Genomic DNA, 18298 nt, shown 5'->3' on the forward strand with positions numbered 1-18298 from the left:
AACAAAAAGAAATCATAAGAGAATTATCTTTGATCCTAATTGTAAAAAAATAGTTTGGGAGCTTGGTCTTTGTTTTGAAAATGTTCAGCAATTTAGAAAAGCTATTACTATATATGTTGTGCAAGAATATGTAGAATTAGACAAGTATATGAATAAACCAAAAATGGTGAGAGTAAAATGTATTGATGGTTGTCCATGGTTATTGTTTGGAAGCCATGATTCTAGAACTAGAGATTTTTAGGTGAAGAAGTATAATCCAATCCACATATATAATGCCACAACCAAAAACAAACTTGTGAATTCAAAGTACTTGGCAGAGAGATACAGGGACAGGATTATATCTGAGCCTGGTATTAGAGTTTTTCAGTTTCAAAACTTTGTGAAAAAAGAATTGGAGGTATATATTGGGCGGACAGTGGCAAGAAAAGCTAGGAATATTGTGTTACAGCAAATCATGGGTGACCATGTAGAGGAGTTTAAAAGGATTCTGAATTATAAAGATGAGCCTTTAAAGACCAATCCAAGTAGCACATGTATGGTGAGGCTTAGTGAAGACTTTGAAGATGAAAAAAAACAATCTGTATCTTTTTATATATGCTTTAATGCTTTGAAGAAAGCATTCAAAGCTGGTGCTAGGAGATGTATTGGATTTGATGGTTGCTTTTTGAAAGGTGATTGTAAAGGTCAACTACTTGTGGTTGTTTGTAAAGATGGGAACAATCAGATGCTACCACTAGCCTCGGCAGTGGTTGAAGTTGAAAACACATGCGATTAGAGATGGTTTATAAGACTTATGAAGAATGATCTTGAGCTATGAGATGGGTTTGAAGTGACTACTATCACTGATATGTAGAAGGTAAAGCATTTGTTGTTAATTGTCTTTATTTTTTCTTTTGACTATATTTTTTTTAAAATATAATCTCTAAGATTTATTATTTCTTGAAGGGTCTTGACAATACAATTATCGAATTGCTGTCAAATACAGAACAAAGAATGTGTGCAAGACATATTCTAGCCAACTAGTCCAAAGTTTGGAAGGGTATTGAAAGGAGAAATTATTTTTAGAAGTATGCCAAATCCATATATGAGCAAGAATTGAGAAGAAATTTGGATTATATAGAGTTGTTAAGAGATAAAATTTGTGAAGATTTTTTGCGGTACAACATAGAAATGTGGTCCAAAGTGTACTTCAAGTATCATAATTGTTGTGACAGTGTTGAAAACAACATGGCTAAAAGTTTTAATTCATGGATATTGGGGTCCAGTCACAAAAATATCATCATAATGCTTGAAGAAATAAGGTTCAAGGTGATGAGAAGAATAGGACAATTGAGAGAATTTTTTGATACTTGGTTAACTTATATTTCTCCAATGACACTAAAAGTATTGCAAGAAAACACAACAAAATCAATTAAGTGTACCCTTGAGTGGAATGGTGAGTTTGGTTTTGAAGTTAAGAATATCTGTGTTAATACTTTCATAGTGAATTTGAGAGATAGAAGTTGTACTTGTAGGTCTTGGATGTTGAAAGGTATACCTTATTGTCATGCCATAGCTGCATTACGTTATAGGAGATTAGAGCCAATTCATTATGTTGCACATTAGTATACCAAGGAAACCTACCTCAAGACTTATAGTTACTACATCCAGCCTATTGTTAATATGTAAATGTGGTCAAAATTAACTAACCCTTCTGTTTTACCTCTAATAATAAAAAAACTGCCAGACAGACTTGGCAAATCTAGAAGAAAGGAGCAAAGTGAAAACAAGACTGGAAAGTTGTCTAAACATAGTGTTGAGATGAGTTGTAGCATATGTCATGCCAAGGGTCATAATAAGAAGGGTTGTCCTTTGGATGCAAGTTCAACAAAATCCAGTGTAGGTTCCTCTGCAGTAGCAGACACAAAAAGAGGAAGAGGAAGAGGAAGACTAAAATGGTCTACAAAGGTAACAATTGACTTTTCATTTACTACTAGTTCATTACTCTGTAATTTTCTTACATTTTTTTGTTATATGTTGTAGGCTGCTGCTGCTGCTACTGGTAGAGAAAGGGGAGTTGCTGCTGGTGATACTGGTAGAGAAAGGGAAACTGATGTTGCTGCTGCTGATAGAGGGAAGAGAGTTGATGTTGTTGCTGCTGGTAGAGAAAGGGGAGTTGTTGCTGCTGATAGAGGGATGGGAGTTGATGTTATTGTTGCTAGTAGAGGAAGGAGAGTTGTTGGTTGTTGGTAGAAGAAGGGCTACTACTACTGCAAGTAGAGATAGGGGAGCTGTTGCTGCTGGTAGAGGAAGGGGAGTTGCTGCTACTGCTACTATAGATGGTGTTGGTAGAGGAAGAGAACCTGCTGCTGATGTTACTGTAGGTAGTACTGGTAGAGGAAGAGAAGTTACACCTGTTGCTGGTGTTGGAAGAGGTAAATGAGCACCTTTTAAAAGACCTAGGATGGTTGGAATGGGGTGCTTCAAACAGAAAGTGGTTATAAAATTCTCAATGTAAGTAAAATTTGATGAAATTTCTCTAGGTTAAAATCTATCTTTTAAAAGTCTTAAAATAAATTTGTTCTACTTTGTTTTTTCAGCCTGGAATGCCTATGAACTCCTCCACAGTGACTGAACACCTTGGACATCACAAACCCAAATCCGGTGTGAAATGGAAAGGAAAGAAAGCTATGACACAATAAAGATCTTGAAGTAATGAGAGCACAGAAAAGGATAAGGACAAGGTCAAATGTTGCTGAAGTGAATCATCTAAGCCAAACAAGTTCATCAACCTTTCAGTAGAAGCAGCTTGATTTTTATTTTTGTGTATTGATGTTGTGTACTGAAACAATAGTGACTTCCACTTAGGCAATTTCTATTTTGATTAGTAACTTCAATTATACAGCTCTGACTGTACTAATTTGATGTGTGATTGTATTACGTAAATGTGACTGCACTTTTGGCTACATATTTTTGTTAGAAATATGAGCAGCTGTGACTGCATTTATGTTGAAAAATTTTTGTTTGAAGCATTTATGCTCTCGTGTCTGCACACTCATTTGACTATAAGCAGTTGTGGTTAATGATAGTTTTTGCAGTCTTGCTTAACTAGTTGTGACTATAAGCAGTTGTGGTTAACTTCATTACAAAAGAAGTTGCGCCATGACAAAAGAAACAAATGCTTATAATGCAATCAATTCAACTACCTTTTCATATATATCAAGACAACCAACAACTGAATACATTACAAAAAATCTTAAAAGAGGTTGCACTATAAAATACAACAATCAAGTGCTCAAGAGACAGTCACTAGCCAAAGTAGATTACAAAATAAGCTTAAAGAAGCAGCACCAATCACAATATAAGCTAGATATCTTCTAACAACAACAACCACCTTAAGGTAACCTCATTGAACCTTTTTTTATATGTATCATCCCAAGCCAATAGCTTATAGCTATTAGTAGTGGAGAACAATAAAACACAACAAATTTAACAATTCTTCTCCACTTCTTCTTTTTTTTTTATCTTCTCAACCTCTTCTTCCAACTTCTCTAATTTCATATCAACGCAATTATCATCTTTGGATTCTTTGGACTTGTCTACTTCATGAAAAGCTTCCTCAACAAATTTATTCAACTCAACTTTTTCAACTTCATTAATCGATGCATGATTTTCAATATATTGAGAAGACTCAACTAAATTCTCAAGCTCACCTAATTTCTCTATTAGTTTAGGAATCACATATTTGGATCTCGGATCAAAAACTTCTCTATCCCTCCAACACCAAAAGTCGCCAGATTTTGGACCCTTCAATGGTGAAAAATAAAGAATGAATTAGTCTTTAATCAAATCTATCGGAATAGTAAAAGAAAAAAAATTGATATCTAGCCTATAATAAGGACATGCCCAAAATCTTCTGTCGGGATTCCTCGAAGTCCAAGATATCTTCATATGCAACAAAAATCCATGATTACAATGAACTTCTTTGTACAAAGCATTATCATTTTCTTCCATACAAAGTTTAGTCAAATTAACCGACCTCATTGCGTGCTAGAAAAATAGATTACGATTCTTCAAGAGCACTTACATTTGAAATGGAAGAGAAACCAATCTCAAAATTATGCTTAAATTTCGGAAAGGGAGCAGATTTTGAGAAATTGAGGAAGAAAAGAAGTAAATTAGGGTTTTGAGAATAAAATTGAATTGGGTGATTTGGGATTTATACCCGTTAAGAAAATTTAAAAGAATATTTTCGATTAAAAAAACTGTATAAAAGGCAAAGACAGGTCTTCGCCGCACCCAGCAACACGTGATCTCACTTCGGCCTCTAAGGGGTGAAATAAATTCAGTTCAAAGTTGTTAAGGGGAGTAAATAATTGCCATATAAGTTTAGGATCTAAAGTAAGTTTTGGTTAAATAAATAATTTATATTTTTAAGTGGTCATTTATAAGACGTCAATTTAATTTAAAAACATCAAAAAATAACTTATCATTTTATGTCTATTTTATATTTTTTATTAAATATTATTAATTTTTTAGCACTTAAATGACTTATTAAAACATCAAAAACTAATTTATTATTTTATGTCTATTTTATTATTTTTATTAAATATTATTAATTTTTTAATACTTAAATCACTTATAATAATTAATTATAAGTGATATAGTAAAATCACGATTGAAGCACCTAAAATAGTCATTTCATAAATGTCTATTTTAAATTTTTTATTAAATATTTTAAATTTTTTAATACGTAAATGATTTATAGCAATTAATTAGGAATGATATAGTAAAATTACAATTGAAGCAGTTGAAGCAATTAAGAAGTGAAAAGAAACAACCTAATTACGGCGCATGCAAAACCTTCCGCGTTAGCTAATTTCCGATCACTATGGCTACTACTTTTGGTGGGATTAGCCCACCGGAGGATTCTTCTAGGCAGATTACTCTTGCTCCCAAAAAATTTTATTTTTTATTTTCTATGGTACAAGATCATTTTTAATTGTTACAGATATTCTAATCTCTTTTTCTTCTTTTAACCAAAATTTACTAACGTGAAGTAAAAAATAATAAATGACAATCTATAGTGAAAATATATCAACTTTTATTTTGAATGAACTATATTATAGAAATATAAGGCCTAGTACATTATGTTATTTAAAAATGAGAAATTTAATATTTTTTTCTTACCATTCTAATTTTCAGTATATGTCATATAATGGTTATGATGATTTTAATAAATTATTAAAAAATGATCAATAAAGTCACATATCAAACATAACGTAACGATCCATATTGACGATTACCTTATTTTGGTTTTATGAATTTTGAACATAGACAAGTGTGGTAATTAGCTTAACAAAAGTTTGTTCTCTTTACCAAAAAAAAAAAAAAAATATTCAAGAAAAATCAATATCATCAATAAAGAAAAAACAAAAATTTAGCACTAATCTATTCAGAAATAATTCATCCGTAAATTTTTTTTAAAAGATCAAATTCAATAAAATAATTAATTCAAGTGAAAGTAATTAAGAATTTTCATCAAAAAATTTAAGAATATATAAAATATATTTATATTCATCAATCATATTTATCAAAATATATTTTCACTATTCAATCGATTATGGTTAGATAAACTTATTTAACTCGTGCTTGTGATATTTTTATTCAAATTTTAGAAGAGTAATAATCATAATAATTAGTTTGTTGTTAGATAATACATCGAAACACCCCTAAACTTGTAGCCAAAACTCACTTTAGACCCTAAACCGATATGGCAATTATTTACCCCTTAACAACTTTGAACTGAATTTATTTCACCCCTTAGAAGCCGAAGTGAGAGCGCGTGTTGCTGGGCGCGACGAAGTCCTGTCTTTGCCTTTTATATATTTTTTTTAATCAAAAATATTCTTTTAAACTTTCTTAACGGGTATAAATTCCAAATCACCCAACCCAATTTCATCCTCAAAAACCCTAATTTACTTCTCTCCTCCCTCAATTTCTCAAAATCTGCTCCTGCTGCATGCAACAACTTAAGTAATTAAAGCCTAGAATTAAGGCAAACCAGTGTTATGGGAGTTTCCACAAACAGGTTGGATTAAATACAATATAGATGGCGTATCTAAAGAAAATCCAGGGAGGAGTTCATGGGCTTACTGTCTCAGGGATACTGATGGGAATCTGTTACATGTAGCAGAAGCAGTAATTGAAGATACAACCAGCATGAAATCAGAGGCGTTGGCAATCTTACATGCAGCTAAACATTGTAATACATCAAAACATGACAAGGTAATTATTCAGACTGATTGTCTACTAATGCAGAAGATGTTAAGCAGGGAATGAGAAATACCTTGGAAAGTAGAAGACATAATCATGCAAATATGGCAACTGCCCACAAACAAGCAAGTGCAGATACTTTATACATACAGAGAGGGAAATCAATTGGCAAATTTTTTGGCCAACTTGGCTTTGGAGCTAAATACATTCACATACACAATATTTCATCAGCTTCCAAGTACAGGTAGGAGGATTCTTAACAGTGATACGTATCAATCGTCCTACCAGAGGCTAGCAGTAACAAAAAAGTAGACAGACTGGAGAGGCTAAAGCAAGTTTATCCACATACATCAAATTTACATCCAAAAAAGGGGAACAAAAAAGGGGAATTGCTACTTAGCCTAATAAACCAACCTACAAAAAGAACTCTCAGTAGATCAGGGGGTCAAATGGTCAGATCTTCATTGCATGCGGCTAGGGAATTTGACATCATCCAGTTACAAGTGGGTTCGAGCTTCTCATATCTCCCCCCTTCCATAACTGGTCAAGATGTATAAGGTTAGCATTCAAGTCCATTAGCAGATGCAAGAACAACAAGTGGATCAGCTTACCACGAATTTCTATCAAATCTCAACGGACAAGACCGTACTTCTTAGCACCAAAAAACATTTCATAAACCCTTAGACTGGAGAACACAGCTGGAAATGGAGTGAAGACAATGTTAAGCAAGATTCGAAGAAAAAGAGTTAAATCATAAGGGGGAAAACAACTTACTCTTGCAGTTGGAGAAGGATCCACTTCGGAGAGATCAAGACATAGTGTTGATTACCTACAGATGAAGAAGCTCAAACTGAAGATCGAAGAAGTCAAACATGGTGAAAGAGGCGGCAAGCTAAAGAGAAATGAGCTAATCTTAGCTCAATTAGGAAACCCTACTATTTTTATTTATGTTTTTGATGTGGCCCGGGTAAAGTGTTGGGCCGATCCGGATTGAAGATTTGGGCTACCCCAGATTTGTGCTTTATTTTGTGATTTGGATGGGTTGGTCCATTCATAATTTTTAATTATCAATAAAAGACCAAATTAAACCTAAAAAAAATAATAAAGCAGGCAGCACAAGTAGGCGCGTCGACCTGCTTACTTAAAATTATGATTGAAGCAGTTGAAATAGGCAACACAAGCAGGCGCATCGACCTTCTGCCTGCTTATTCCCTCTTATTATTAGTAGTAAAATAATTTACTTTCAAAGTGTCATTTTTGCCGAGAGTTTAAGAATACTATAAAATAAAATCGGAGTGACAAAATGGAAAAACTTTTTAAGGGGCGTGACCTTCATATATGGGTGTACAAAAATTGATTTAATCGATAAACTAACTAATAAAAATGTTATTAATTTATTAGTATTGGGTTATTGGATTAACGATTTTTTAATGATTTTACACATTTTTTTTTTATTGGGCTATTGGTCCGATTTTTGATTTTAAGATTTTAATTAATGATTAATTAAATCAATAACCCAATAAAATTATATCATAGCTATATTTTTATATACACTTATATAATAGTGATTATAGATTTTATATATACCATATTATCTTTTATATTTTATAATTGTTGTCTTAGTTCTTTTAATTTGTGGAGACTTTATACACGAGAACAAATGAAAATAAGAGCAAGTAAAGAAAAAATAAAAGAGTATTTCTTATTCCTTAAATCGAAAATCAAACTGATAAAGATAAAAAATTAATAAATAAAAAAATTAATAATAAATATTTTATTGATTCAATTTTCCATTTAGCTTATTTACAAATTGAAAATCATAAACTAAATCATAATGAACAAAATCGAACCACATGCACACCCTACTTCCGTATCAATGTTGTGTCAAAATATGGAAAGCGGCTTATGTGTTTGGGCAATTTTGGTTTTATAAAGTCGATGAGAAAGAAAGCAAAAAGCGTTATAGTTGTAGTTATTGAATCATCGGGACCAGTCGTTTATACTGAACACAAATATCATGTATAAGTTGGTCAATTCTTGCTCAAAATCCAAATTTATACCTCTTTTATCTTATCCAAGCCCTGCAATATCAGCCAATTGGGCCTCAAGTTCAAGAAATGAAATTTCTAAAAGAAATTCAAGGTTTTCCCGGGTTTTAGGGGGTGAAAGTGGAAGAGTTAGGAGTTATAGTAGTGAATCAGATAAAGAATGTATTGAGTATGATGTGGTGATTGTTGGAGCTGGACCAGCTGGGCTATCAGCTGCTATTAGGTTCAAACAATTATGCCAACAAAAAGATGCTCACCTATCAGTCTGTGTTGTAGAGAAAGGAGCTGATGTGGGTACGTTTTGCTTTGCTTTCCTTTTTCTGCCCTCAAATCATTATTATTGATGGATTGATTATTCATTCCATTCTACACCAGGTGCTCATATCTTGTCTGGAAACATATTTGAGCCACGGGCACTCAATGAACTCTTTCCCCGCTGGAAACAGGAACAGGTACCCCTAGCTTTCACAATAATTCTTACATTTTCATATTATACGCAGTCGGATATTCTACCTTTACACATACTAATTAAATCACTCATTGGTTACTTAGGCAGCCATCCACTAGAAAAAAGCTCTATCCGGACATAGATAGTTCATCTGATTATTTATGCATGGTAAATTGGTTATTTCCGTTTATTAAGACCAATGATCTCGCTGTCTTTGGCATTCAAACAGTTGGCATTCAGAATTAAATTTAGTATTTTAACTTGGGTAAGTTTTGGATTGTGATAAAGAGGTCTTTATTTGTTTTTATATTCTCAAAATGAAGTTGCAAATAACAATTTGGTCTTGTGTGGCGTTATTTATATCATGTGTAATCCCATCATTTCATGAAGCTTTGTTTCTGATTGCAGGCTCCCGTTGATGTCCCTGTTACTTCTGATAATTTTTGGCTACTTTCACAAAACCGTGCCTTTTCAATTCCAAGCCCATTTGGCAATAATGGGAATTATGTCATAAGGTACTTCTAAATCTACTTTGAAACATGTATTCAAGTGTGCATGTAAAGATCTTACTCTTTTGCGTCAAATTGCCACTCTTGGTTTCTCTCTTTCTTTATTATTATTATTCCGTTGGAACGGGTTGGCACATCCATAATCAAACTTCTTATTGCACAGCTAATGTAACATCAGCCATTTGACGTTAGTTTTGATCTCCAATACGTAAGATTCTTAAGAAAACAATCAGAAGTCTTATAGGCTACTGAATGACCATATTGGGAATTTAGGCATGCATTTTATGAGTTCAATGTATCAGCGCGTGCTATGCATTAGCGTGTAGGTTCTTAACAGCTATTAGGTCTATTTTAGGTGTGATTTTGTGAATGCGATGTCATGGCCTTGGTGCATGCAGGGTTGACGTTGTTGACTGTTTTAGTACTACAACAACAACAACAACAACATACCAGTATATTCCCACCAAGTGGGGTCTGGGGAGGGTAAGTGTATGCAGTTCGTACCACTATTTTAGTACTGATATAATTAAATGACATCAATGTCTTGTGCACTGTTATTGAGGGTGGAAATGAATAAAATATGTACATATTTGCCCAACAAGAAAGTTACAGAGATTAACATAAGAGAAAAAAAGGGTACATAAACCAAAAAAGAGGAGCAAAGACAACAATAAGGTCTTGGTAGTGTTGAAAGGGCTCTTCTAGTTAGTGAAGGGGAAGTTGGATGTGTTTGAAAATGGTTTGAGTAATGTTGGTGAATGAATTGGCCTCAAGCCCCTTCCTACATCCCAACCTTGGTGGGTAGAGTAACCCGGTATCTTTGCCCCTGGGGAATTAGTCGAGGTGCATGCAAGTTGGTCCAGACACCTTAGTTATTAGAAGTAAGACTGGCCACTGGTCCTTGATCGACTAATTTTTGGACGTATCAGGGACAATTTTGAGATGTGGAAATATGTATGGACTGGATGGTGGTGCCTTTGACAATTGAAAAGTAGTAAAGTATGCTGTGGATATGCATTCGATCTACAAGTTAATTTGTTTCCATCCCAGGACCCATTTGGACATGAAACTTTTTTGCTTTTTTCCAAAAATAAACTATTTGGTTTCACAAAAGTGGCATTGAAACTCTTTTCAAACTTCTGATGGGAGTGGAAGTGGTGGAAGGTCTGTATCACATCTTCCTTTATAGTTTCCCAGAAGGCTTGGAAGAAAACCATTGTGTATCCATCAGGCCCAGGTGCTTTATCATTGGCACTCCTTCTTATCCCTCCCAACACGTCTTCTTCACTGAATTCTCTAGATAACCAAGTTTTCTCCTCCTCATTGATGCCCTGTACACCAAGTAAAGTCAAAGAGGGCCTCCAGTTTTCTGACTCTTTGTATAATTGCTGAGAAAACTCGACAATGGTGTTCCTGATTTCCATCAGCTCGGAAGATATTTCTCCATTTACCATAAGAGAGTCTATGGTATTTATTCTCTTGTGAGCACTGGCCATTCTATGAAAGTACTTCGTATTTTGTCTCCATTCTTGATCCACTGAATTCTGGACCTTTGCCTCTAAAAAATTTCTTCATTCCGCGTCACATCCTCATACTCCATGGCCAAGTTTGCCTTGAACAGTTGTTCATCATCAGTAAGTGGCCTGGTGGCCTGGTTTCTTGAGCAACTTCCTTGTCCCCTATCCAATTCATAATTTGCTTATTTCTTTCCTTCCAATTAACGCTATTTTCTCTGCTCCATTCCTTAAGTTTTAGTTTTAACAAACTTAGCTTAGTAGCTAATTTGAAATCAGGTCTGCTAGATACTTTTCAAACGAGTTCCACTAATCCTGCATTTTGTCTTTAAAACCTTTCACATTGAGCCACCACTTTTCAAACTTGAAATAAGATCTCCTGAAGGCCTCATTCCCACATGTCAATACAATGGGATTGTGATTGGAACCCAAACTAGGAAGGGTGCATTGCCTAATTTGATTGAACGGTTCATCCCATGGGAAAGAATACAAAACCTATTAATTCTGGAGGCATTTATGAGATTAGCACCTCCTCTCCAAGTGTATTTTCCCCCAAATAATGGAGGGCCAATCAGTTCAAGCTCATTGATACAACTCGAAAAGTCTATCATGGCCCCGGACAACCTAAAACAATTTGTTTTCTCGGAAGGGAACCTAGTAGTGTTGAAATCTCCACAAACTACCCAAGGCTTTTCACATAAGCTTCTCATTGCTCCCAATTCTACCCACAACTCTCTCATTTCATTTCTATCACATGCTGCATAAACTGCTGTGAGAAACCAATTTACGTCTTGGTTGATTCCGCATAGTTTGCAAGTGATCGTTTGGTTCCCATATGGTTCCCATAATCCACTAACTCCCCTTTCCATCTTTTGTCCCACATCTCTAGAATTCCCCCCTTACTCCCCATTGCTTCCAACCAAATTCCCCCATCCACCTATTTCCTCCCAGTTGCTGTACATACTCCCCCACTGCCCCATTTAGCTTAGGCCTCATTTGTTTGCACTTAATGGAGGTCTGAATCTGAATGGTTTAGACTTCAGTTCATTAAGTGCATTTGTTTTTTTTAGAATTGCCTCTTAATGTGTCTGAAATCCTCTGAATCAGTCAGATATGAAAAAGAGTCTGAATACTATTCAGACTCTTTTTAAAACATGATATATTCCCTCAAAACTCTCTCACTTTGTTATTTTTCTCTCTATATACGTGTAAAATGAATTAAAATAACTTAATTTATTAACAAATGAATTATAATACAATGGATTATAATACTACTAATTCACGTATTGAATTATTTATTTTCCTTTCTCATTTGACAATTATTTATTTTCCTCTCACTTTGTTATTAAAAATATTGAACTATTCTAGTAATTATAACTTACACCTCAAAACTCTCTCACTGTTGTAGTAATTCATTTTATAATTACATGTTATCACAATAATTTTTAATCGATATATCTTTTTTTAATAATTTAGATAGTTCAATAATTATATTTAACATAATTTATTTATTTGTATTTTTAAATATTTTAATTATCACTCAAATAATGTTTGTTGTTTAAGTTAATACTTTATCTAAATATTTTTTTCATATAATATTTTATTACTTTTTAAATTTGAATTGCATATTTATTACAAATAAATAAATTGCATATATTTAGATGTTAAAAAAACAAACAGTCTTAATCATTCAGTATTCAGATCTAGAAACAACATCTTAATCATAAACAGTCTTAATCATTCAGTATTCAGATCTAGAAACAACATCTTAATCATTCAGACATCCATTCAAATTCAAACGTCTTAATCTTAAAAAAAACAAATGCACCCTTAGTCTCCACTAAAACAATAATGCCTACCCCCTCCACTAGATTTCTTTTATTCTCCATGTTTAAACCCCTAACATTCCAAGTGATAATTTTTAACTTCATTGTAATTGAATGGCTGAATTTCTCCCCCTACTCCTAGAATCACTCCTAGGCTTTCAAGTTAAATGCAAGTCCAAACACAGTTTCAACTCCCAAATACCTTCTTTCATCTGAACTTCAAATGCTACTTTTTGTCAAATATCACTCAATTCATGTCCAATGCCTGTTACACTCCTATGATGTTTTTGCTAACCATGAAGCTTCTGCTTATAGAGAATGATTGCTTGGCCAGAGCATATTATATACGCATTAATTAAGCGGAATTACAGTATTTGGAAGGGTAAGGAATTAGTCCAATGGTTAACTCGGTCCATTTTGGCTTTGACTGGTGCTTGATGGGTGTATCCTTTTATGTGACATTTTTCATGTGAGAATGGAAGCCAGTTTTGCTTCCTTTGCAAATATTTAAGAGTTAAAGCACTAGATGAGGATCCCCACTTACACACTTTGTGGTCCATACACACTCTGATATCATCATACATACAGAAATATGCATGGTTCACTTCTTTAATGGAACACACATTTCAGTGATATATATGACTTTTCCGTGTATCTTAAATCACTAGATGGGGATCCCCACTTGCGCACTTTGTGGTCCATACACACTCTGATATCATCATACATACAGAAATGTGCATGGTTCGCTTCTTTAATGAAACACACATTTTGGTGATATAGTTATGACTTTTCCATGTATCTTAAATCCTTAGAATCAACACATTTTGGTGATATAGTTACGACTTTTCCATGTATCTTAAATCCTTAGAATCATGGTAATGCAGTTTGAGTCAGTTGGTACGTTGGTTGGGGAAGAAAGCTGAAGAGCTAGGAGTTGAAATATACCCAGGTTTTGCTGCTAGTGAGGTATTAGCCTCGTTATTCTGGATTATTTCATTATTTTTGTAAGTTTTTGCTTGCTAAGGTAGAAAGTTTCAGATTTTATGCAACGAACACAACGAGGTTACTGGTATTGCTACTAATGATATGGGAGTGGCAAAAGATGGTTCCAGAAAAGAGAACTACCAGCGCGGTGTTGCACTGAAGGGCAAGTTCTGTTACTCAAATCTTTATCTTGTTTGTTTTCTTCAAAGAAGCTTTCCAAAATTACATTCTATCCACAGTACTGCAGTTTGTTAGATAACTATCAAATGGAAGTTACAAATTTTCCTTTAGGTTAACGTTAATTATCCCTGGTAACAATTTTGATCTGTGATTCGACGCTAAAATTCAGGTAAAAAGTGAGTGTAATTGTCAATGTTATTTCTGCCTAGAAAGATTCTAGCGAGATTTAATCAAATATCTCAATACTTACATTACAACACCCCAATTCAGTTTAGTTATTCCTGAAGTTTCTGGTCAGTATTTTTGTATATTATGGGAATCGTTGCTGACAAATCCATACTGGAGCATCAGTTCAATTAGCATCAGCTGGAACATGATGCTATTCATATGGAGCTTTATGGACCAGAAAGCTAATTCGTATGGTAAGGACTAGCAAACGAAATACTAATTGAATGCCTTTAGACCATGATACCATTTGTCAAGCTGGAAAATGGGGTCATATGAATGGCACGGCACCAATGCCAAAATTTCCCACTTTGGGGGAACCAAACTTACATTGCAACATACCCAGTTTAACACTTAATGAGGATCCAGGCATCCTCATACTATCAATACATGCAAATGAGACTTCATGCAACCGTTCATAAAACAACAACAACAACAAACCCAGTGTGTTCCCACAAAGTGGGGTCTGGGGAGGGTAAGATGTACGCAGTCCATACCGCTACCTCCGAAGTAGAACAAAAGTCATGATAGCAAATAATGGTTCATAGGCCTCATCATATGTGAAATGGAGTTTCAACGAGGAATATAGCATAGTACGACTACCCATTATCATTTACAAAATCAAAATGTGTCATCAGATCCTTTAGGATTACAGAAAAGCAGTATAAATGCTTCATAGAACCTGTCATGCAAATTACAAAATGAAGCTCATGCCACAATGGATATGAAGTGGGGCTCACCAAAAGCAAGGTAGAGAAGTTCAAACCCTAGATCAACTCATTGTCACGTTGGACACTATCTGTATAGAAAATAAACAATGAGAGGTGAGTATGAATTGTACCCCAATAAGTCTCATCGACCTCCCTCCAAAAGGTGGGACGTGTCTTTGAGAAAGCATGCATAAGCTTTTCTTTGTTGTTTGTGAATACTATTATGTGTAATCGGATTATGAACGGCTAAAACCGCTCATTCTAGGGTTATGGCCGATGTATGAACATCTTTATTTAACTATATGATTGTTTAGCAGATTCTACCATTCTTATTCTCTTAACCTTATGCTCGACTATTTCGTGACTTTGCGAACCATAAAGTAAAAGGATAATGCTAGTGGAACTGGAAACGGGAAAGTTAGGAGTAGAACGTGGGTCAAGGAGAGTAGGTTTATTTGTGTCTGCGTGTGTATTAACAGCTAGGACGGAAACATACATAGTTTGCTTTGCTTGGGTCAGATACAAGATGATATATAAATGCATCTGAAACGGTTTACCACATCCCTGCTCAATGCTGCAGGTGTGAGGCTAATTTGGGTAGGTGATTATACGGCTCGAAAGACCATAATCATATTGTCAGCCCTGTAATGCAACAATTCGATAGATATCTTAAATAACTTAACAAATATAATTAAGAAAGATGGGATTCCTAAAGTGTCATAGCCCTAGGTCTTTAACTCTTTGTGAACAACTCATGCAATCATTCTCTCTTTAAGTCTCTTACTTAGTCGAATTCAATAAGAAGTAACATTTAGTATAGTAATCACAAAACCAACTTTGTTGAAATGGATAACACTAGTTCTAATAACTACAATAGGAAAAAGGATAACTTACATCAACTAAGTCCCTGTGGAATTGGTAAACCTAATTGAAAGCAATCACTGTTAATTGTGATCACATACCCTTCTGTGAGTGTTGGGAAACTGACTAGAACATAAATTATGTTGGAAATTATAATAAAGGAAACTAACAAGGGGGAACAACTTCAATGTAATGGGACATAGGCATCCTTGGTTTTTATGGAGTTCACCTAGTGATAGTCTAAATACATGCACAACTTTGCTACTAATTTGTTTGTTTAGTTCTGCAGGTAGGATAGAAAGATCAGTAGGCCATGAAAGTAATACAAAATGTTTCAAAGTATGAATAGTCCGAAAGGATGAGTTCTTAAACAAAAATAATCATGGCTCTAGTGAGAAGTTTCTTTTTTCCTCAACATCTCTTAGAGAAGTTACAAGTGAACCATTCCTAATTAAGGATCCTAGTACCTTGAGGATGAAAGAATTTGCTTTCTTCAATGCAAAGGAACATTGAAAATATTGCTCAATTGGTCACCGAGATGGCACCCGAGGAGTTGGAAAGACTATTGAAGGGTACTACTCGTGATGAAGAACCTTAGGAGTTGCCTTTGGCGGCAAAGCAAGCTACTCCTTGTGAGGTTGGTGCTAAGGAGTTGAACATAGAATTCAACACATCCACTTCTTATGCACCAAAGTGGAAGCTAGAGTTGAAAGGCTCTCTAAACCCTTCACAAGGGATCCTTGGCACTTCTCCGAACTCCAATAAAATTGAGAGACAAAAGATTGAGAGGAGTAAGTGCGTGATATGTAACAACTCTAGAGTGGAAAAATGAGAGGCTGTGTGGATTGATGTAAGAGGGTTGTCACAACCTTATATTAACTTTTGTAACCTCTCTTCCTTTTCTAGTTGTCTTGATTCTTATGTAGGTGTCCTTGGAAATAAACCTAGTGAGGCACCTCTAGATAACTTCGGAAAGGAGCAAATGTGCTCAAATGTTGAAAAGCAAGGTGAATGTAATCCTTCCTATAAGCTACTAGGTAACAAGTCTAAACCTTACACTTTATCAAAAGTAGATCCTTGTGTGGCTAGTAGCCAAGTAAGTGTAATTGATAGCTTGTTTTCATGTGATCTTGATGATTCTTTTCCACATAGCGATAATGTATTTGTTGAGAGTATTCATGCACTAGTTGATCCTATGAATGACCAAATTGATTTTTCTTATAAGATCAATTTGTGTCCACCTAGTGTTGACACTTGTACCTTGAATAATAGTATTCTTTGTCCTGTTTTTAATAATGTGCATGTTGAACATGTGGATACACTAGTTGATCCTATTTATGAACGAATTGATTCTTCTAGTAAAATCAATTTGTGTCCACTTAGTATTTATACATGTGCTTTGGCTGATAGTTCATTATCAAGTAATATTGGTGTTGATCAACTTGTATGTAATGATTACCCACTAAACGAGGAGTTTTACGATGAACTTAAGGAACTTCAATTTAGCGATGGCATTGATATAGTTGGTCGAGTAGATAGTCATGTGAAGTCATTGCTCCTAAATGATTAATCCTTGGATTGTGATTCCATTCCTTGTTCTTCTCATGAGGATTTTGAGGTGGGGTGTGTTTTTAAGTATAATCTCTTATTTGAGGTTGACATGACTTATGTGAATGATGAATATAGTGGTGTGTCTTACAATGTTGGAAGCATAGTGATAAGAACTGGGTCACTTGAACAAACTAGAAAATAATACGGAAGCAAAAATACTAGGATTAAAGACAATAAATTAAAGATAAGCGAAATTTGAGAATAAAATCTCTAATTTCGAGATAAGTGCTAGGAACCCTAGTTGATCTTAGTATTCAAAATTAGCGGATTAAGACTTATTATGAGACTAATAGAGTCAATGCAGGAACTTCAATCAAAAATGATCTAGACCCTTATTTCGAAGAAACTATTGACAACATAAGACTAATCACCTTCTTTAATTAACTTTAATAGAAACCAAAGAGATCAAATTAAGAATTAGTCTTACCTCCTAGAGAATCGTTCTTATAGAGTTGCAAGATAAATTCAAAGTCACCACACACAAAGGTGTAAATAAGAGAATTCTCTCAATTATTATTAATCATCATGTTGTCTAATTTAACAAAATTCGTCCCTATATATAGGGAAAAAACCTATCCCAAATAGCATGGGATTCGAATATGCTTTTATGGAAATAAATAAATCTAGGAAACTTTTAAACTAGGAAACTTTAAACTAGGAAACTTTTAAACTAGGAGACTTTAAACTAGGTCAGAAAAAGTTTTCAAATTTAATCAAAACCCATATGGGCCCAATCTTCTTCGTTTGGACTAGGACTTGAATCATGAAATATGTGTAGCACTTAGCCTATGCTTCTCCATAATTCTTGGACTCATTCTTGGGCTGATCTTCCTTCTTAAGCATCTTTTTGATCACACTGAAGCCCGTCAATCTTAATGCAAGTGGACCAGCCTGGATACTATCACATAGCCACTCTTGAAGGCTATCAATTGTTTGAAAATCCACTATGATGCGAGGATACACTTTTTGATGGCAAAAATCTTTACTTGGAATGTGATAGTATGTTTGTTGGAAGGGATGGTGTTCAAGGAAGGTGAGGTGTGTGCTACAGTTATCTCTTTATCTTTATGTGTTCCCATTCTTGGTCAAGGCAAGGCCTTAATGTGCTTGAATCAACGAGTGAACCT

General features: G+C 34.5%; 1 protein-coding gene and 1 long non-coding RNA gene across 2 annotated transcripts in view; one reads left to right on the forward strand and one right to left on the reverse strand.

Annotated features, from left to right (window-relative positions):
- Positions 1 to 6375: 6375 nt before the first annotated feature.
- Positions 6376 to 7464, reverse strand: LOC107863688. The gene is made up of 3 exons (XR_001672408.2): positions 7030 to 7464; positions 6867 to 6953; positions 6376 to 6795 (listed from the first exon to the last, which is right to left on the reverse strand). It is a non-coding gene; the product is annotated as an uncharacterized LOC107863688 (long non-coding RNA).
- Positions 7465 to 8082: 618 nt separating this feature from the next.
- LOC107863689 (electron transfer flavoprotein-ubiquinone oxidoreductase, mitochondrial) overlaps positions 8083 to 18298 on the forward strand; it is a 51907-nt gene continuing 41691 nt past the window's right edge. The window contains exons 1-5 of the mRNA XM_047408439.1: positions 8083 to 8597; positions 8679 to 8755; positions 9160 to 9266; positions 13485 to 13566; positions 13639 to 13747. Coding sequence (XP_047264395.1) covers positions 8273 to 8597; positions 8679 to 8755; positions 9160 to 9266; positions 13485 to 13566; positions 13639 to 13747 — 700 coding nt within the window. The 5' untranslated portion in view covers positions 8083 to 8272. The remainder of the gene's footprint in view (positions 8598 to 8678; positions 8756 to 9159; positions 9267 to 13484; positions 13567 to 13638; positions 13748 to 18298) is intronic.

Source organism: Capsicum annuum, chromosome 3 (assembly GCF_002878395.1).
Source record: "Capsicum annuum cultivar UCD-10X-F1 chromosome 3, UCD10Xv1.1, whole genome shotgun sequence".
NCBI lineage: Eukaryota > Viridiplantae > Streptophyta > Magnoliopsida > Solanales > Solanaceae > Capsicum > Capsicum annuum.